General features: G+C 49.5%; 2 protein-coding genes across 6 annotated transcripts in view; both read right to left on the reverse strand.

Annotated features, from left to right (window-relative positions):
- The window catches only part of ANAPC15 (anaphase promoting complex subunit 15), a 416,731-nt gene that overhangs the window by 154,684 nt on the left and 241,153 nt on the right, over positions 1–20,894 (reverse strand). The window lies entirely within an intron of this gene.
- The window catches only part of CLPB (ClpB family mitochondrial disaggregase), an 83,672-nt gene that overhangs the window by 21,092 nt on the left and 41,686 nt on the right, over positions 1–20,894 (reverse strand). For all 5 annotated transcript variants that reach the window (XM_026722485.2, XM_087936884.1, XM_087936883.1 and 2 more), the window contains one exon: positions 13,652–13,766. In XM_026722485.2, the coding sequence (XP_026578270.2) occupies positions 13,652–13,766 (115 nt within the window). The remainder of the gene's footprint in view (positions 1–13,651; positions 13,767–20,894) is intronic.

The following is a 20,894-nucleotide window of genomic DNA, read 5'->3' on the forward strand; positions in this document are numbered from 1 at the left end:
TGAAACGTCCGCTCAGAGGGCACCAAAGAGACCCCCGCCTGCAATACTTTTAGCCTTTCGCACGTCTGGAGAAAGATGCGATGTTCATCTAATCGATACCTCGGAAAGTGACCTTTTCAATCTCTGAGCTTTGTCTCCAGGCTATCTTGGGAGCTCAGAACCTTGTCTGTCCTGCCCTTATTTCATTCTGGTTTTTTTCTTCAAAAATGGCCCAACATCTGATGTAATCCAGAGTCTGGGAAAATAGCTGCCACAGAGGTAACATGGCAGGACAGCGACTTCTGGATGTAGAGTATCAGCATAACAAAACGTAAAGACCTAATTGCTAAAAAATATTGACCGATAACCCCTGTCCTGTTGGGTCATCATCTCAGCGAATTTTCTTATCTAAACAGAGAAACAGAATGACTAAAAGTGGGGAAAAATTAACGGGAGCAGCGGCTTCCGATGTCCTGCTGGCTTCCCCAGTGACTTTCCTTGAAAGGAGAAGCCAGTCAGGAGTACTGGAACCCACCCTTCCTTTCCTTCCTTCCTTCCTTCCTTCTCCCCTTCTCTTTCTCCCTCTTCCTGTTCCTCTTTGCCTCTCCTTCTTTCTTTCTGTCTCTCTCACACTTTTCTCCTTCCTTCCTTCTTTCCTTCCTTCTCCCCTTCTCTTTCTCCCTCTTCCTGTTCCTCTTTGCCTCTCCTTCTTTCCTTCTGTCTTTCTCACTTTTCTCCTTCCTTCCTTCTCCCTCTTCCTGTTCCTCTTTGCCTCTCCTTCTTTCTTTCTGTCTCTCTCACACTTTTCTCCTTCCTTCCTTCCTTCCTTCCTTTCCTTCTCTTCTCCCTCTTCCTGTTCCTCTTTGCCTCTCCTTTCTTTCTTTCTGTCTCTCTCACTTTTCTCCTCCTTCCTTCCTTCCTTCCTTCCTTCCTTCCTTCCTTCCCTTCCTTCCTTCCTTCCTTCCTTCCCTTCCTTCCTTCCTTCCTTCCTTCCCTTCCTTCCCTCCCTCCCCACGGACTTAGCATGGACATATTCTAGCTTGTCTTCTAATAACAAGACCCACAGATATTTAGAGAATGTGGCAAAATCTCAGCTGGTCAAAGCAGCTGACCTGGACTTTCAGCAGCCAAGAGATCTCTGGCTCTTTAGCTTGGTTTGCAAGAGTGGACAGGTAACAACAAGGCAACGCACACGCTTTCCTATTTCGGTGTGAGTCATTTTGCTGCAGGATCTGGTGGTGATTCATTGCTTTTGTTCCTTCAGGTAACTAGGAAATTGTCCTTCTCGAGACTCATCTGAACTTTTCTTTAAATGTGGTGCCCAGAATGGGAGAAAATATTCAAGGGTGTGTGTGTGTGTGTCTCATTGAGGGAGAACAGATCAGTCTCATCCACCACTTGAAAATTGTGTTTTTGCTCATTTAGTCTGTGTAGGAGGAAGCCACAAAAAATCCTAGAATGCTAGAAGACTGGGATGGACCTTGGAGGGCCTCTGGTCCAAGAGGAGGAGGAGGAGGAGAAGAAAGGAGGAAGAGAAGGAGGAGGATGAGGAGAAGAAAGAGGAGGAAAAGAAAGAGAGGAGGAGAAGAAAGAGGAGGAGGAGGAGGAGGAGAAGAAAGAGGAGGAGAAGAAAGAGGGAGAGAAGAAGGAGGAGGAGGAGAAGGAGGAGAAGAAAGAGGAGGAGGAGGAGGAGAAAGAGAAGAAGGAGGAGGAGGAGGAGAAGAAAGAGGAGGAGAAGAAAGAGGAGAAGAAAGAAGAGAGAAGAAAGAGGAAGAGAAGAAGGAGGAGGAGAAGGAGGAGAAGAAAGAGGAGGAGGAGAAAGAGGAGGAGAAGAAAGAGGAGGAGAAGAAAGAGGGAGAAGAAGGAGGAGGAGGAGAAGGAGGAGAAGAAAGAGGAGGAGAAGAAAGAGGGAGAGAAGAAGGAGGAGGAGGAGAAGAAAGAGGAGAAGAAAGAGGAGGAGAAGAAGGAGGAGGAGAAGAAAGAGGGAGAGAAGAAGGAGGAGGAGAAAGAGGAGGAGAAGAAAGAGGAGGAGAAGAAAGAGGGAGAGAAGAAGGAGGAGGAGGAGAAGGAGGAGAAGAAAGAGGGAGGAGAAGAAAGAGGAAGAGAAGAAGGAGGAGGAGGAGGAGGAGAAGAAAGGGGAGGAGAAGAAAGAGGAAGAGAAGAAGGAGGAGGAGGAGGAGGAGAAGAAAGAGGAGGAGAAGAAAGAGAAGAAAGAAGAGGAGGAGGAGGAGGAAGAGAAGAAGGAGGAGGAGGAGGAAGAGAAGAAGGAGGAGGAGGAGGAGGAGAAGAAAGAGGAGGAGAAGAAAGAGGAAGAGAAGAAGGAGGAGGAGGAGGAGGAGAAGAAAGAGGAGGAGAAGAAAGAGAAGAAAGAAGAGGAGGAGGAGGAGGAAGAGAAGAAGGGAGGAGGAGGAGGAGGAGAAGAAAGAGGAGGAGAAGAAAGAGGAGAAGAAAGAAGAGGAGAAGAAAGAGGAAGAGAAGAAGGAGGAGGAGGAGGAGGAGAAGAAAGAGGAGGAGAAGAAAGAGAAGAAAGAAGAGGAGGGAGGAGAGGAGGAAGAGAAGAAGGAGGAGGAGGAGGAGGAGAAGAAAGAGGAGGAGAAGAAAGAGGAGAAGAAAGAAGAGGAGAAGAAAGAGGAAGAGAAGAAGGAGGAGGAGGAGGAGGAGAAGAAAGAGGAGGAGAAGAAAGAGAAGAAAGAAGAGGGAGGAGGAGGGAGGAAGAGAAGAAGGAGGAGGAGGAGGAGGAGAAGAAAGAGGAGGAGAAGAAAGAGGAGAAGAAAGAAGAGGAGAAGAAAGAGGAAGAGAAGAAGGAGGAGGAGAAGGAGGAGAAGAAAGAGGAGGGAGAAGAAAGAGGAAGAGAAGAAGGAGGAGGAGGAGGAGGAGAAGAAAGAGGAGAAGAAAAGAGAAGAAAGAGAGAGGAGGAGGAGGAGGAAGAGAAGAAGGAGGAGGAGGAGGAGGAGGAGGAGGAGGAGGAGGAGGAGAAGAAAGAGGAGGAGAAGAAAGAGGAGAAGAAAGAAGAGGAGAAGAAAGAGGAAGAGAAGAAGGAGGAGGGAGAAGGAGGAGAAGAAAGAAGAGGAGGAGAAGGAGGAAGAGGAGGAGGAGGAGAAGAAAGAGGAGGAGAAGAAAGAGGGAGAGAAGAAGGAGGAGGAGGAGAAGAAAGAGGAGGAGAAGAAAGAGGAGGAGAAGAAGGAGGAGGAGAAGAAAGAGGGAGAGAAGAAGGAGGAGGAGGAGAAGGAGGAGAAGAAAGAGGAGGAGAAGAAAGAGGGAGAGAAGAAGGAGGAGGAGGAGAAGAAAGAGGAGGAGAAGAAAGAGGAGGAGAAGAAAGGAGGAGGAGAAGAAAGAGGGAGAGAAGAAGGAGGAGAAGAAAGAGGAGGAGAAGAAAGAGGAGGAGAAGAAAGAGGGAGAGAAGAAGGAGGAGGAGGAGAAGGAGGAGAAGAAAGAGGAGGAGAAGAAAGAGGAAGAGAAGAAGGAGGAGGAGGGAGGAGGAGAAGAAAGAGGAGGAGAAGAAAGAGAAGAAAGAAGAGGAGGAGGAGGAGGAAGAGAAGAAGGAGGAGGAGGAGGAGGAGGGAGAAGAAAGAGGAGGAGAAGAAAGAGGAGAAGAAAGAAGAGGAGAAGAAAGAGGAAGAGAAGAAGGAGGAGGAGAAGGAGGAGAAGAAAGAGGAGGAGGAAAAAGAGGAGAAGAAAGAAGAGGAGGAGAAGGAGGAAGAGGAGGAGGAGAGGAGGAGAAGAAAGAGGGAGAGAAGAAGGAGAAGGAGAAGAAAGAGGAGAAGAAAGAAGAGGAGAAGAAAGAGGAAGAGAAGAAGGAGGAGGAGAAGGAGGAGAAGAAAGAGGAGGAGGAAAAAGAGGAGAAGAAGAGAAGAGGAGGAGAAGGAGGAAGAGGAGAAGAAAGAGGAGGAGAAGAAAGAGGGAGAGAAGAAGGAGAAGGAGGAGAAGAAAGAGGGAGAGAAGAAGGAGGACGAGGAGAAGAAAGAGGAGGAGAAGAAAGAGGAGGAGAAGAAAGAGGAGGAGAAGAAAGAGGAGGAGGAGAAAGAGGAGGAGGAGAAGGACTGTGGGGTTCTTGGCCCTCTCTTTGAACTGGGCTGTTTTCTCGCAGACATTTCATTACCCAATTAGATAACATCATCAGGGCTAGAAAGTAACCCCCCAAAAGGAACAAAAATGCAGAAGATCACTAGGCTTGAGGTGCTCCCCCCTTGAAACCATTGTCCTCTTCAATGAGGACTAGCTCCTTGGAGGGTCAAAGAAAGCAGAAACGCCCACATGTTCGGGCTTCCGAGGCTCGGGAGGTGAAAGGAGTCACTTAGCAGCTCAGCAAACCCCGCCTGACGAGGCATTAAAAATATCGGAAGTTTAACTTCCTATTTGTGTTGCCACTTCATTAATTTTTCATCCCCGGATATTCAGGGACTCCAAGTCAGCCTTCAGACGGACAATGTAAAAACCCTGCCAGCTCCGACACAAGCTGGGACCCCCTCCCCAGCTCAACAGCTGCAGGGGGCTCTGGAAGGGCAGGAGGGGAGGAAGAGGGGTGGGGTGGGGGGTCAGGCTGGCCCCTAGGTCGAAAGCCTTTTTCTTTTCTTTTTTCCTTCCTTCCTTCCTTCCTATCTTTCTTTCCTTCCTTCCTTCCTAACTTTTTCTTTCCTTCCTTCCTTCCTATCTTTCCTTCTTTCCTTCCTTCCTTCCTAACTTTTTCTTTCCTTCCTTCCTATCTTTCCTTCTTTCCTTCCTTCCTTCCTATCTTTCTTTCCTTCCTTCCTATCTTTCTTTCCTTCCTTCCTTCCTATCTTTCTTTCCTTCCTTCCTTCCTAACTTTCTTTCTTTCCTTCCTTCCTTACCTATCTTTCCTTCCTTCCTTCCTTCCTTCCTATCTTTCCTTCCTATCTTTCTTTCCTTCCTTCCTTCCTTCCTATCTTTCTTTCCTTCCTATCTTTCTTTCTTTCCTTCCTTCCTTCTTTCCTATCTTTCCTTCCTTCCTTCCTTCCTATCTTTCTTCTTTCCTTCCTTCCTTCCTTCCTATCTTTCCTTCCTTCCTTCCTTCCTTCCTTCCTTCCTTCCTATCTTTCTTTCCTTCCTATCTTTCCTTCCTTCCTTCCTTCCTATCCTTCTTTCCTTCTTTCCTATCTTTCCTTCTTTCCTTCCTTCCTATATTTCCTTCCTATCTTTCTTTCCTTCCTTCCTTCTTTCCTATCTTTTCCTTCCTTCCTTCCTTCCTTCCTTCCTTCCTTCCTTCCTTCCTTCCTTCCTTCCTTCCTTCCTTCCTATCTTTCCTTCCTCTCTCTCTCTCCCTCTCTCTTTTATTTTGCCCGTCTGCAACTACGCCAGGGCCGGGTCTCTGGGAGGCCCTTCAGCCGGGTGATTGAACTGATAAATTCACTGTATTACTTTACACAAATCAATACCCCAGCAGTTATCAGGGGTCGACGTGAGCAAAATTGGTTTCAGCCAATTTGTGAGCGTAATAAATGTCCATTCATCAAATCAATTCATTCTGTGGGGCTGGATGGGATACCAGTTGGGTCGCCGAGACCCGAGGAACGTAGAATCCTAAAGGCCTAAAGGAAGGGGCCCCAGAGGTCTTCTAGTCCAACCCCCTGCTCAAGTCAGAAGACCGCATTCCACTCCAGTCAAATGGTTGGCCAGTCCAGGGGTCTCCAACAATAAAAAAAAAAAAAAGGGGTGGGGGGGAGGAAGGAAATCTGGAAGACCAGTGCAGCAAAGCCAAAGTACATTCCAACTCTTCTCTTTAAAAGATTGTAACTAAACTACCAGAGTTTTTGCCTGTGAATATATTCAATTGGAGAAGGTGCTTGATGACACGCAGCCCGTGAAGGGGCTCAACTGGAGAACCTGATTTATGACACACCCAGGTGGGAGGGGGGGAAACAGGGTCTCAGGGGACTGTAAATGACATATCCCAGAGTGGGCTTCATACAGGGCAGGGCCAGGATGTCGCCTCTCATGAATCCTTGGAAGTTTTTTGAAGTTTGGCTCGAGAATCACGACTGAATGAGGGCGATGGCTGGAATCCTGACACGAAGATTAGAGAGCTCCACCCCCCCCGCCCCCCCACCCTTGCTGGCCTTTCCCAAGGCCTTAAGAACCAGCCGGGGGGCTCCTGAGCATGGGGTGTTGAACGAAGCCTATGACTGTGGGACAAGCTGCCACGGGAGAAGCGTTACACGAATAGGGGCGGAAGGAGGGAGACAGAATCAGTCAAGCAAGGATGCCAGAGGGACAAAACGAAACGTGAACATCGGACGATGTTTTATGTAAAAAAAAATAAAAATGGAATGGTTGAATTGTCCTGCAGTGAGTTGTCCTGTTCCGCACTGAATGTGCTGAATGTGCTGTTAATTGGCTAAGTATCTCAGCTGTTGGGTATGTTTGTTTTGCGTGTTTTTGTTTAAATGTTTTTTATTGTTTTCCTTGTTTTTATACTACTGGAATTATAAGAGTTGTTAATTAAGCAGAGAGTGAGAGAAAGAAAGAAAGAAAGAAAGAAAGAAAGAAAGAAAGAAAGAAAGAAAGAAAGAAAGAAAGAAAGAAAGAAAGAAAGAGGAGAAAAGGAAGGAAATGGGAGAGAGATAGAGGAAAAAAACCAAACAGAATAAGGAAAAGGGGGAAGGAAGGGGGAAAGAAAGAAAGAAAGAAAGAAAGAAAGAAAGAAAGAAAGAAAGAAAGAAAGAAAGAAAGAAAGAAAGGAGGAGGGAGGGAGGAAAGAAAGGAAGGAAGAGAGAGAGAGAAAGAAAGGGCTCAGGGTGCAGAAAGAAAGAAGAGAATAGAAAAGGAAGGAAGAAAAAGGAAGAGAAAGGAAGCAAGCAAGCAAGCAAGAGGGAGAAGGGAGGGAGAAAGAGAGAAAGGGTTCAGGTGCAGAAAGAAAGAATAGAAAAGGAAGGAAGGAAGAGAAAGAAAGAGGAAGAAAGAAAAAAAGTAAGAGGGAGGGAAGGAAGGAAGAAAGAGGGAGGAAGGGAGGAAAGAAAGGAAGCAAGGGAGAGAGAGAAAGAAAGAAAGGGCTCAGGGTGCAGAAAGAAAGAACAGAATAGAAAAGGAAGGAAGAAAAAGGAAGAGAAAGGAAGGAAGGAAGCAAGAGGGAGAAGGAAGGGAGAGAGAGAGAGAGAGAGAGAAAGAAAAAGAAAGAAAGGGTTCAGGGTGCAGAAAGAATAGAATAGAATAGAAAAGGAAGGAAGGAAGGAAGGAAGGAAGGAAGGAAGGAAGGAAGGAAGGAAGGAAGGAAGGAAGGAAGGAAGGAAGGAAGGGATGGGCTCTGGGTGCCCAGAGGCCGACTGGCTGCCAGGAACCCCAGCCTGCCGCTGTTCCCCCAAGTCCACAGGCCTGCCAGCCCCAGAGGGGGAACCCCACCAGCTCTGGACAAGCGGGTGGCCGAGGGCAGCTGGTCCCTGCCCGAGAGCGAAGGCAGCCGGGCGCCTGCTCCCCGGTAATTCAATCAGGAGACCTTTTCCCGAAGGGAGGCAGCTGCTCTCTCCTGTGCCCGAGGCAGCCCCCCACCCACCCCATCAGAGGACCCCCTCTCCATTCATCACGGCCTCTGAATTAGCGCGTCCCCAGCTGCTGGCTGGCACGGCCTCAGTCCTACCAGGGTGCCAGGCTGTGGGCGTGCAGGGGCACCCACCTCCTCTCACCCCCCCACAGCCCCGTCTCCAATGAGAACTTGGGGGAGTCCTTTTCGGGGACGCAGCCCCCCCACTCCAGCTGAGCCTCCTGGTGTTTTCTGCCTCTGGGTTAAGGAGGAGAGGACGGGCTGAGCCTCGGAGGCACTTGGGTGGGCCCTGGGCCTCTCGGGTTGGACTGGCGGTCCTCGACTTACAACGCTTCACTTAGTGACCGCACAAAGTTGCAACGGCGCTGAAAAAGGGACCGAGGGCTGTTTTTCACACTGTGCAGCACTTTTAGCAGCTGGGTTCATACGTACTGCTGTGTCCTGAGGTCACAGGGTCCCCTTGGGTGACCTTCGGGCAAGCAGGGTCGAATGGGGAGGCCAGGTTCACTTAACAACCATGCCACTAACTTAACGGCCGTTGATCCACGCAACAACTGTGGCCAGAAACGCCGAAGGGGGCAAAACAAAACGTTTCGCTCAGCAACGTCCGTTTCTGGGCTCCACTGCGGTCGTAAGCCGGGGACTACCTGTGTTCTCCAGGTCTCGGGAGCCAAAACAGAGGCCGGCTGCACCCGAGCCAGGCCCCGCCGTCATCCACTGCTCTGCTTCCCACGGTGGCCCAGAAGATGCGGCTCCCAGCCAGGGAGATCTGGCCTCCTGCTTTCCCGCAGCCGATTCGGGAGGGATGCTCCCTTTGGCCCAGGCAGGGCGCTGAGTCTTGAGGCACCAGGCTGGCGGCCCGTGAACCCCGCAGGCGGGCGATGCCTCTTCCTGCCAGCTGCCCCCCCCGGATCCCTAACCCCTCGCCTTCTCCAACCCTGCAGGCCGGGCGCTGCGCCAACAGGCCTAACTCGGCCCTTGGCCCCTGGGGCTCTCTCAGCTGGCGTTTTCCTTGCAGACGTTTCAGGACCCGTCTAGGGAACGCTGTCAGTTCCAAGAGTGAAAACCCCACTCCCTTCAAGGACAGTCCTCCCCCTGCTCCCCGCTTGCAAACCTCCCTCCCTCCCTTCTAGCATTGAGGATGTTCCCTACTTGGGTCCTGCAAAGTCTGCCAGGGAAGCACCCAGCTCAGAGAGCCCAGGAGCTACGAACACCCTCTTCCACCTGCAATCTAATACGGGCTCCTGCCTGCAGGTGAAAATCCCTCCAAGGGCTCCCTGACCTGGATTTAGGGTGGCCCAGGCACTCAACCCGGGAAAGATGCCTCACTGGACGGTGTGATTAAGTCTTTCTCCTGGGAGCTGCCGTGAGTGCCAAAGGGCTAACGTCACTTTCAATGGCTATTTGGGCGATGGGTGGATGGATGGCAGGGAGAGTGGGGGGAAGATGGAAGGAAGGAAGGAAGGAAGTGCAAGAAAGAGACAAAGAGATAGAGAGAAAGAGGGGCAGGCAAAGAGAAGAAAGACAAAAGGAAGGAAGGAAGGAAGGAAGGAAGGAAGGAAGGAAGGAAGGAAGGAAGGAAGGAAGGAGAAAAGTGTGAGAGACAGAAATAAAGAAGGAGAGGCAAAGAGGAACAGGAAGAGGGAGAAAGAAGGGGAAGAAGAAAGGAAAGTGTAAGAGAGTGACAGAGAGAACGAGGAGAAGCAAAGAGGAACAGGAAGAGGGAGAAAGAGAAGGGGGAAGGAAGGAAGGAAGGAGGGAAGGAAGGAAGGAAGGAGAAAAGTGTGAAACAGAAAGAAACAGGGGAGAGGCAAAGAAGAACAGGAAGAGGGAGAAAGAGAAGGGGGGAAGGAAGGAAGGAAGGAAGGAAGGAAGGAAGGAAGGAAGGAAGGAAGGAAGGAAGGAAGGAAGGAAGGAAGGAAGGAGAAAAGTGTGAGAGACAGAAATAAAGAAGGAGAGGCAAAGAGGAACAGGAAGAGGGAGAAAGAAGGGGAAGAAGAAAGGAAAGTGTAAGAGAGTGACAGAGAGAACGAGGGAGAAGCAAAGAGGAACAGGAAGAGGGAGAAAGAGAAGGGGGAAGGAAGGAAGGAAGGAGGGAAGGAAGGAAGGAAGGAGAAAAGTGTGAAACAGAAAGAAACAGGGAGAGGCAAAGAAGAACAGGAAGAGGGAGAAAGAGAAGGGGAAGGAAGGAAGGAAGGAAGGAAGGAAGGAAGGAAGGAAGGAAGGAGAAAAGTGTGAGAGACAGAAATAAAGAAGGAGAGGCAAAGAGGAACAGGAAGAGGGAGAAAGAAGGGGAAGAAGAAAGGAAAGTGTAAGAGAGTGACAGAGAGAACGAGGGAGAGGCAAAGAGGAAGAGGAAGGAAGGAAGGAAGGAAGGAAGGAAGGAAGGAAGGAAGGAAGGAAGGAAGGAAGGAGAAAAGTGTGAGACAGAAAGAAAGAGGGAGAGGCAAAGAGGAACAGGAAGAGGGAGAAAGAGAAGGGGGAAGGAAGGAAGGAAGGAAGGAAGGAAGGAGAAAAGTGTGAGACAGAAAGAAAGAGGGAGAGCAAAGAGGAACAGGAAGAGGGAGAAAGAAGGGGAAGGAAGGAAGGAAGAAGGAAGGAAGGAAGGAAGGAAGGAAGGAAGGAAGGAAGGAAGGAAGGAAGGAAGGAAGGAAGGAAGGAAGGGGCTAGCACAGTCCCTACTGGTTTTCAAGGTTATTTTGGAGTGGATCAAAACCATTTTCCCCCCCACTTTAACGGCTAAATGGAAGATCAAATAGCTGTTAATCTCTCTGCCCAACTTCTATCTTTCTCCTCGCTCTCTGCAGCCGAAAAACAGGCAGGTGGCGTGTTACCGCTGCACATGCCAAAGGCACACGCTGAGCTCTGCTTTTGAGCGGCGGCAGATTTCGCCATGCGCTCTTGCAATCTGCTGGAATCCAAGTGGCATCGGCGGCATATAAGCAAACTAGCAAGCCTTGCCCCGAAGAGGCCGGGCAAGGGGGCCCTTTTGCAGCCATTCTCCACCCAAGCCAACAAGGACCCCCTCCTTCCTTCCCCCCCACCCCAAAAGTTAAGAGGCCTGCATGGACCTTGTAAGGGCCAGGGAGCAGGCCCAGGCGGTGGGTAAACTGGTCCGGAGACCCAAGGTGCCCTTGGGCCCGGAGAAGAAAGCAAGGCAGACCCCCAACCCCGGCAGCCATTCATTGCTGGCTTGGAGTCGTCCCCTGGGGCAGTTTTGGGGCAGGGGGCTGACGAAGGTTTTTTTTTTATATTCTTTATTTACTACGCTCCCAGAGAAAGAGCCGGAAGCTGGAATCCTTCTGTGCTGGGAGTCCAGCCAAAGGGGAACCAGGATTTGTGCCCCGGGACCAGAGACAAGCCGGCATTCACAAAAGACAGAGTAACAGGGCCGGAAGCAGAGGTGGGATGCCATGGTTTTAACAGCGGGTTCTGTGGGTGTGGCTTAGTTGGTGGGCGTGGCTTGGTGGTCAGGTGACGGGGTGGGCGCGGCCAACTCGACGCCACTCACATCAAGGGGCGCTTCTCCTCGCCTGGCCTTTCATGACCGTGGGGACGCTGCGACGTTTGTAAGTGTGCAAAAATTGGTCGTAAGTCCCTTTTTTCAACGGTCGCCCGTTTTAGGCCGAAACTCAGAAAGGTTATGAATAAATAGAAGGAAAGGGAGTAATAAAGAGAAGTTCAGGATAAGATATGAAGATGAACGGATAAGGTAAATATATATACCGAACTGTGTTTGTATGGAAATGTGATAACTTGGAGTAATTCTGTCTTTAAATAAGATGTTGTATTGGGTTTTTTTTAGAAAAAGATTTCTTACGTCATCATATTTTATGTTTTGCTTGTTTGTATATTGTTTTGTAAACTTAATAAAATTTGCTTAAAGAAAAAAAAAAAGGTTACGCAAACTCACGTTTGAATGTCAATCTTTCTAGCTAGCCAAGAAGCCTTGCTGAACGTCCCTCATCTTGGGTCCTTGTCATTCAAAGCTCCTTCCTAAAGGCAGCTCTGCTTCGTTATTCAATTATATTTCTTCAAAGCGCTAACTCCAACGGGGATGCCTTTCCTCCCAACAGCAGTGTAAAAAGCTTAAAACAACCCTTCCCCTTTAAGAAAGCGCCAGCAAAGAAAAACCCAAAAACTCTCCTTTGGAGACAGAAAGTCTGGGCAGTCTGCCAAGAATGCAAGAAGGGTGGAAAAAAAAACAAACCCAAAGGAGATTTCTTCCAAGGTTCTCCAAACTGCTTAGAAAGTTAACAGCCGGAGAACCTGTAGAATCCCACCCTGGCTGGAAGGGACCTCGGAGGTCCTCTAGTCCCTAACCCTGATACCGGGGGCACGGCCTGTTCAAAACCGGGCCGTGGGAGAAATGGGCAGACAGGCACACGCGAAGTCCCACTTGCGCGAACGGAGGAGGGTGCGAAGTCCCGTCGGTGTGAACGGAGCCTCGCACGCACGTGAGCACAAAGGCCCGCCACTCACACGCCCGCCCCCTGCGCCAGGCCGCTGAGCTGAAAAGGGCTGGGGAACGCTGTTCTACTTCAACTCTCGGCTCAGGCAGGAGACCCTGTCATGCCACCATGGACAAAGGGCTGCCCATTTCTTCTTCCTTAGAGACCTCCGGAGTTGGAGCCCCAAGAACTCCTTGGAGGCGACTCCTGTTCCACCGATTATTCGTTCTCCCTGTCAGGAAATTCCTCCTGGGTGGTTTCTCCCCTTGATTCGTTTCCACCTGTTGCTTCTTGTCCGGCTCTTTCGTCTTTGGATCCACCCATCCCTACCTGCCATCTATCTATATCTCTACGATCTTCCCTCCTTCTCTCTTTATCTATCCTCCATCCATCTTTCTATTGGTCTGTCTAATCTGTCCATCATCCATCCATCCATCCATCCATCCATCCATCCATCCATCCATCCATCCATCCATCCATCCATCCATCCATCTATCTATCTATCTATCTATCTATCTATCTATCTATCTATCTATCTTTTCTTAAGTTTTCACGGGTACTTACATGTATGGCATTCAGCTTTGTTCGGGTATTTTCCCACGTCTTTCCCACATTTTCCGTCTGTCTGTCTGTCTGTCTGTCTGCCTGCCTGCCTGCCTGCCTACCTATCTATCTATCATCTATCTATCTATCTATCTATCTATCTATCTATCTATCTATCTATCTATCTATCTATCTATCTATCTATCTATCTATCTATCTATCTATCTATAATCTATCTATCTATCATCTATCTATATGTCTATCCCAGCCTATCTGTCTGTCTGTCTATCTATCTATCTATCTATCTATCTATCTATCTATCTATCTATCTATCTATCTATCTATCTATCTATCTATCTATTTCTCTTCTATCATCTATCTCATCCATCATCCATCTATCATCTATCTATATCTCCATGATCTCTTTTCTCCTTCTCTCTTATCTATCCTCCACCCATCTTTCTGTTTGTCTAATCCATCCATCATCATCTATCTATCCATTTCTCTTCTATCACCTATCATCCCTCATCCATCTATCCATCCATCCCTATCGATCACCTATCCCTATGATCTCTTCCTATCTTCTCTCCTCCTCTCTCACCTATCATCCAGCCACCTCTCTGTCTTCTCATCATCTATTTGTCTGTCTAATCCAAGGATCTTCAAACTTGGCAGCTTTAAGACTTGTGGACTTCAACTCCCAGGATTCCTCAGCTAACATGGAGGAGGAATGTTGGGAATTGAAGTCTTAAAGCTGTCAAGTTTGAAGACCCTTGTTCTAATCTATCCATCAATCTATCCATCCATCTATCTTCTATCATCCATCCATCTCTCATCCATCTATCCATTCAATCATCCCTCCATCCATCCATCCAAATTAGCTACCATCTTTCTATCATCTCTCCTTCTCTCCTATCTATCATCCATCCATCTTTCTCTTGTATCATCTCTACCATCCATTCAACCCAATCCAATCCAATCCAACCCAATCCAATCCAACCCAATCCAATCCAACCCAACCCAACCCAATCCAGGGGCCTCCTTTGCCGGCTGAGGGAATTCTGGGAGTTGAAGTTCACAAAGTGGCCAAGGTTGGAGACCCCCGATCCAATCCATCTATATAATCCACCCACCCAACACGCCCATGCGCGGTCTTAGGCTTAATGCATTGGATTCCCCGCCTCACCGGCTCCGACGGTGGCGATGGCGCTCTCCTGGCCAATGATGTGTTCTCGGAGCCGCTGCTCGAGGGGGAACCGCCGGCGTTCCTCGATTTCTCTCCGGCGCTTCTCTTCCTGGAACTGTGGGAAGGGCAGGAGAAGAGAAGCGGTGAGATCCCGGTCTCCCTTACGCAGCCCTGCCCAGTCTGGCCGGGGTGAGGAGGGGTTGGAAGGGAGAGAACCTCCCTGCGGGAGGAGGGAGAAATTCCTGGCCACCTCGGAGGAAGCCGCAGGGCGACCCGTTTCCAAGGGCACCCCTACACCTGGGAGTCTGGGACACGCTCTGTCCAGCCCTCCCCTCACCCCTTCCCTGTCCTGGAAGAAGTAAGTAAGTGGGGGATAGGAGACCAACTGGGCAAGGACAAGGCTCAAGGGGGTTTGGGGAGAAGACACGGGGGCCAGAACTGGGCAGGAAAGCAACAGACACAGGAGACAATTCAGGATACGCCGGCCTCCGTTGGCATGAGCCCAGGGGAAGCCAGAGTGAGGGCACTGCATGTGCCACGGTGCAGATCAGGCAGGGGCGGGCTTCAAACATTTTAGCCATGGGGTCTCTGCCCGGGCGCTGGGTGGGCGTGGCCCTAGTCCGCCTCCTGCACGCGGGGGCCCTCCAGAGGCTGGAAATGGGCCCATTTCTGGCTTTTCTGAACTTACGGGAGGCCCGTTTTGGCCTCACCTGAGCCTCCTGCAGGGCCTGCACTTACCTGCATCCAAAACGGGCCACCTGGGGACTCCTGGGAGGGGAGGGTGGGCGAGGCCAGCCAAGCATGGGATTTGGGAGGGGGTCTCTCTGAACTGCACAGAATTTTAGCTAGGGGCTCCTCCAAAGCCCTGTGAGCCCCCAAGATCAGGTCATTGTTCTGACCCAAACCTGGTTCCAAGGAGAGCAACGCCAAACGGAGGTAACAGCAAAACCTTTTCATGATTCTTTAGGAATTCCGTTCCTTCCCCGTTCAAAGGCTGTTTCCAACTCATTGTCTCTGATAAGAAGGAGCCCTGCCAAGGTGGTGCAAGGCTGCCAAGAACACTGGATAAAGTGGCCAAGAAATAGTTCAAACACAAAGCGTCTCCAAATACCAACCAAGATACTCCGAACATCCACAAGGCTTGAGTGCAAAAACGTCTTTGCTTCCTGCAAAGAACTCGGGTTTCTCAGCTGGCTTTTATCTCTTAAGGGAGGGGCCACTACCTTGCAGCCTTACTCCCGAGTCGCCCGTGCTGCTGCAGCTGCTCTTTCCTTCGAGCAGCCCTGTGTGCACGCAGCCTGAGCACAGGCTCCTCGGGGTCCTCTTCCTCACTGCTGCCAGCCCCCACAGTCTCCAAAGGCCGCACTCCACTCCCTGATGGTCCTGGCCCCATCCCGGATCCCACGCAGGCCCCTCACCTGAGTCCTCGCTCTCCGGGACCTCAGCCGGTGAACCCCAACAGTCATTTACATCAGAGGTCCCCAATCCGGGCCATGGTCTGTTAGGAACCAACCCACACAAGAAGCAACTGAGCACGGGAAGCTTCGTCTGCACATGTGCAGGAACTACAGGTTATGTATGAAACCATCCCACCCCTCCCCGGTCCATAGAAAAACGGGTCCTCCACGAAACCAGTCCCTGGCGTTAGAAACGTTTTAAGGAGCCTTCCACAGAAATTCCATTTTTTAAATCTCAATTTGTAAAGGACACATACACTATTCAGGCTAACTATATATATGCCTTCAGCCACAGAGTGGTCGATGTCTGGAATACTCTACCTGACTCTGGGGTTTCTTCCCCAAACCCCCAAAACTTTAAAATCTTAGACTGTCTACTACTGACCTCACCCCTTTCCTAAGAGGTCTGTAGGGGGCGTGCATAAGCGCACCAACGTGCCCACCGTCCCTGTCCTATGGTTTCTTTTATTTTTTCCTTATATATATCCATGTATTCATAACTATGTTTATACTTATACCTGTTATCTTGTAAGCAATTGACAAACCAAATAAAATAAATAAATAAAAAATAAACTTTTCATCCTGCTTCAAGTGGTTTCTACCAAAGCATTGGCTGTGTTCTTGCAGGGTATGTTTTCTTCCAATTTCGCCAGAATGCGTAATTTATGCATAACTGGAAGAGAGAAATTCTACTGTGATTTACTTATACTGAACTCATTTGTACTGCCGGCCACGTTTTCCTTCTTCTTTTAACATAAAAGCGTATAACTATCCCAGATACAAACCTAAACATCCACTAGCGGACGAGAGGTGGATACTTAAGAAGCTGAGGGCTTCTGAAAGCAGATCATCAGGGGCCATTGTGTAATTGTGACTGCAGTGACACAACACTCATCTGGAGCAAAAAGCCAAGCCACAAAATCTTCCCTATCCTGGAATCATCTTTTCATCCAGCTGGCTGTTCTGACCCGGTCTTTGTCACAAGTAATTAAACACCAACTTGTTTAAAAAGCAAAACCTATTTTATTGCAACGCTGGGAATTACTTTCATTTCCAGCCAGAACTTATCTTAAACAGTTCCCCAAGATAATCACGCACCTTTCAGTGCTGTGGAATGTGGCCCAAAACAGAGGTATCCAATTTAATTATAACAGAAACCAAACGGAGTACCAGAAAAAACCACCAGAGTACGCAGAGCTTCAAGAAGGACTCGGAATCTAACTGAACTACTTTGCTTCCTGCAAAGGTTTCGTCATTGAGGTCTGACTTTTATCCCTTATGGGAGGGGCAATCACCTCCCAGCCTTCTGGCACCTTTGTGCAAGTGCGCACTGGGAACAGGCTCCCGCTGTTCCTCTGCCTCGCTGCTGGCAGATTCCAGAGGCTCCGGAGCCAGCACCCCACTCCCAGATGGTCCTGGCCCCATCCCTGCACTCGACGCAGGACCCTCGTCCGAATCCTCTCCAGACTCCTGGATTGGTCCCCGTTCTTCCTCACTGTCTGCTGCCGGCTGCACCGGCTGCCAGCGAACCACCACATTGGCTGAGAATCCCGACATTCACAGCATTTGCAAAGCTTCGTGTTCCCAATCCAGCAACCCACAGGCCAAAATTTCACCTATGCCTCCCACGACTTTCTGACTCTCTTAAACAAAAATCTATTCACAGAAACGACCCTGCGCTGCGGGGAGACAAGAGTCACCTTTCCAAGGGATTCGTGGTTCGGAAGAAGGGCTTCATCCTTGGCCAAGGAGTGGATGGTCTTCCGTGGGAGGAATTGGCACGGCTCAAAGGGGTCGCAGAGGTGGCCTTTGACTTACACTCGGCTGAATGATCTGACCCAACAAGGCAAGTTTTCCTTCCCACCTCTCCTTTGACTGCACTGGGTTGTTTTCCGGCAGACGTTTCATGACCCAGCTAGGGAACCTCATCAGTGCTAGAAGGGAGGAAGGTTTGTAAGGGAGGAGGGGGAGTGGGGGAGGAGGAGGAAGACTGTGAGGGTCCTTGGTGCTCTCTGAGCTGGGTGGTTTTCCGGCAGACGTTTCATGACCCAGCTAGGGAACCTCATCAGTGCCGGAAGGGAGGAAATTCAACCCCGATCTACATGGGTACCTCCCCGCCGATTTAATCAGCAATCTCCATTTTCACCATGATGGAAGCACCTGAAATGCTTCTTCATTCTCACGACGGGCTGCAAAATCCACCCGCCGGGCAGGGAAGTTTTCCCTGTTTATGCGAACGACGGTGACGGAAGTTTTTTTAAGCCACCAAGCCAATTTGGGCCGCTGCCATCCGTCGAGATGCAAGATCCCCCCCATCCTCCCTGATGTTTCAATATGGAGCAATAACTTCTGGACTGATCCCAGAGGAACCTCTCCGTGCTGGGCTGAATCCGGAAGCACCGAGCCTGTCGCAGCCCCCTCAGGCTCGGCATATATCACCCGCCTCCAAGTCCTCATCCTCCGCCCCCCATAGACATACATCTATGTCTTTCTGAATATATAGGCCAATTCTTTTCTCCTTTGCTTTTTTTATGTTTGCAAAAAAAGAACGTAACGCATTTGGAGGGCCGGATATATGATCCCCGATGATTGACAGGCGGGTTCTGTCAATCCCAGATGATTGACAGGCGGGTTCTGTCAATCCCAGATGATTGACAGGTGGCTCGCATTTCCATCAGCTTTAAAAGAACTGTCAACGTTTCAAATCAACCTTTCCTCTTCTTTCTCTCACATTCCAAAACTCCCCCGCAAACAGTTGCAAAAAAGGAAGAAATCCCATTCAAACTCAAAATACATATAAGTAGAAAAAACAACACAAACCACACGGAAGCAATTTAGGAGACCAGGCAGGGTCAGGGCTTGAAGGCGTCCGCAGATATCAAAATACACACACTGGGAAGGACGTCAGAACCCAAATAAGAACTGAAAGACTAGAATTATTTCACGCTTTGCTTCCAGCACTGGGCCATGCGCAGTTTGTCCTTTTAAACAGTCCTCCCAGCTGCGGCCCATGAAGGGGATCAGGGCCCCTTCCTTCCCCGTAGACCACGCCATTCACGTTGCTCCATTATCCGCTCCTCCCTGCGTGCCCTAGGATGGAGAGGGGATGGGCCTGGGTCCTCCTCTGACTGCCCAGCCGACCTCTGCCCTTCCCCAGCCTCCTCCACCACCTCCGGAGCCACACTCCCACCCCCTGTCGGCTGTTCCTCCTCCTCTCCCTCGGAGTCAGATGCCAACAGGGGCAGGACACAAACAGACGAACAGGCCTGGAACCAGGTTATGAATGCTTGGTTACACCTTTGGGAGTTAGGGTGCATAAAGCAATGCAGAGCACAGGCAGCCCTCGACTTTCAACAGCTCACTTAGTGTCCGTTCAAATTTACAACGGCAGTGGAGAAAAGTCCTTATGGCTGCTCTTCACACTTGTGGCATTCTCCACCGTCGTGTGAATCAAAATCCAGGTGCTTAACAACTGATTCATATTTATGACAGTCGCAGTGTCCTGGGGGTGTGTGTGTGTCACACGATCCCTTCCTGCAACCTTCTGACAAACAAGGCCAGCCGTCCGACTGAGTTAACAACTGCGGTGATTCGCTTAACAACGTGAGTTACAAGTAGGAAAGGAGCCCTCCCCCAAAACAAGCGAAAGCCCTCGGGGGGAAACCTCCTGTTGCATTCTCTGAGCAGTGGCGCCAGGGCCTCCGTCCTCCAGCGGGATATGATAGCGGCCCAGAAATCCTCCAAAGTTGGGAAGAGGCCGGAGGACGCTCTCCTGGGCCAGGCCCGCATCTCCATCTACCACGGCATTCCCCCACAGCGGGGAATCCATCACCAAAGAAGCCGGGAAGAGTCGGAAGATTTCATGCGGCGCCCAATTCGCATTTCCTTCAGCGGTTCCCGTCTACCCACAAATCACAGCCACTCTCCCTCTCTCTCTCTTTCTCTCTCCAAAGTTGGAGGGTCTGTACGGGAGGACACGGAGACTCTCTTCTAACCATCTTTTAAGTAACGAAGAGCTTTTGACTTCAGGGAGAAAACCCTGGGGACGCCACGAACTTAACAAGACGTGGCTTTCCTTCTTCCTTCTCCTCCTCGCGGAGACAGAAGGAGGCCAACTCCCGACGTTTCCTTCACACAATTAAAATGATGACTTTCCCCCCAAAACCGATGGCCTCTGCGTTTTGCAGTCAACGCCGCCCTTGGGTTGATAGCTCCGTTGTACGTTGTCTAGGAAAGCAATTAAGATCACGAGCATACAGGGATGATGCCAAAGATTCCAAAATCTCTCTCTATAAAAGCGAAAGGCCCCTCGTGCATCATCACAAAATCTCCAGAACTGTAAAGCCTACAATCTTGAAAATTGGCCCGTAGGTTCCTCTCGGCTTCTAGATGCTCACTAAGAAAGGATTTTTCGAAATGTCTATTAGAGCATTTTGAGTATTTCCTATATTATTGTTATTGTTATCGCTACTGTTACTTCTTCTTCTTCTTCTTCTTCTTCTTCTTCTTCTTATTATTATTATTACTATTATTATTATTATTAACACGCTCTGATGCTAAGAAGTTCTACTCCCCCTCCCAGCCTGGAAAGAAATCTCTTCCAAATGCAAAACACAAGCAGAGGAGTTTCACTTTCAGAGCACCAAGCAGCTTTAGTCCAGAACGGTTGAGCTAAGCCACGCCCAGGCTCCTTGCTGTCTCCTTCATGCTCACCCAGCAAATACTCTTTCCGTTTCCAAACAGCCCTCCACTCTCTCCCACGCTGACAGGACGCTAGCCAGAGGAATACCGATGGATGCTGGTGGCAGAGGCAGAATTTCCCCTCTTATTTTCCTCCTCCAAAAACTGAGCCCGACCGCATAGTTTCGTAGCGAAGCACGGGGATCCAGCTAGTAAGACATCATTTTAGAAATACAGAAACACGGAACACTGGCGGCAGAAAAAAGAGCTTGCGGTCCAATCAAGTCTGCTCTTTGTTTTTTCTTTTTAATTTATTATTTTTAAAATTATTTTTTTTAAAATTTTTGGTCAAAGGGCGGCTCTTTAAACATCCCAAGCATTTTTAAACTCGGTTACTGATGATGGCTGACCCACTGCCTCTGCTGGAAGTTGGGTCCAAGCTTCCACGACTCTTTCCTGAGTTGGGGCTCATCCTTTGTAATGTAGCTTTTGAACTTCCTTTCTGTGAGTTGGAGGTGAGGCCCACCTGCATCCTTGATTTATGCTTCATATTGAAAATGCTGCCTTTTAGGAGCCTACACATACCCTTGATTGTCAGAGTCTATTCATGAACTGGAACAGGGCACGGTAACAAGGTCGGTCAGTGAATAGGCATAGCAATTAAGTCAGCCAATGAGGACTGTTTGGAAACTGAAACTAGAAGTAGCCTAGGCGTGGCTCTATATTAAGCTCTGAGTCTGTCTGTTGAAGGTGAAACGGCTTCTCTTCTCCGCTGTGTGTCTTGCTTGCCTGCTGAACTAAAGTGAAACCGAGGTCTGTTTCTGTTTGAGTTTGCTGCATGTTGGAGAAATCTACAACTGGTACTGTAAAATTTACTTTATGTTTCTAAAGAAGTTAAACGAAGCCTCAGCCGTCTGTGTTTACTTTCCTGGCGCTGAATTTATTCTGCAATATTCTGAACGTTGATGTATTTAAAGGCAGGGGTCCTCAAACTTGGCAACTTTTAACACTTTGTGGACTTCCACTCCAGTCTTAAAGTTGCCAAGTTTGGAGACCTCTGTTTAAAAGCTTTCACAAAGGCAGAGAGGCTGATTCTCTGAGCTTGT

This window comes from Pseudonaja textilis, chromosome 7 (genome assembly GCF_049901715.1).
Source record: "Pseudonaja textilis isolate UNSWEBS1 chromosome 7, rPseTex1.2, whole genome shotgun sequence".
Taxonomy (NCBI): Eukaryota; Metazoa; Chordata; class Lepidosauria; order Squamata; family Elapidae; genus Pseudonaja; species Pseudonaja textilis.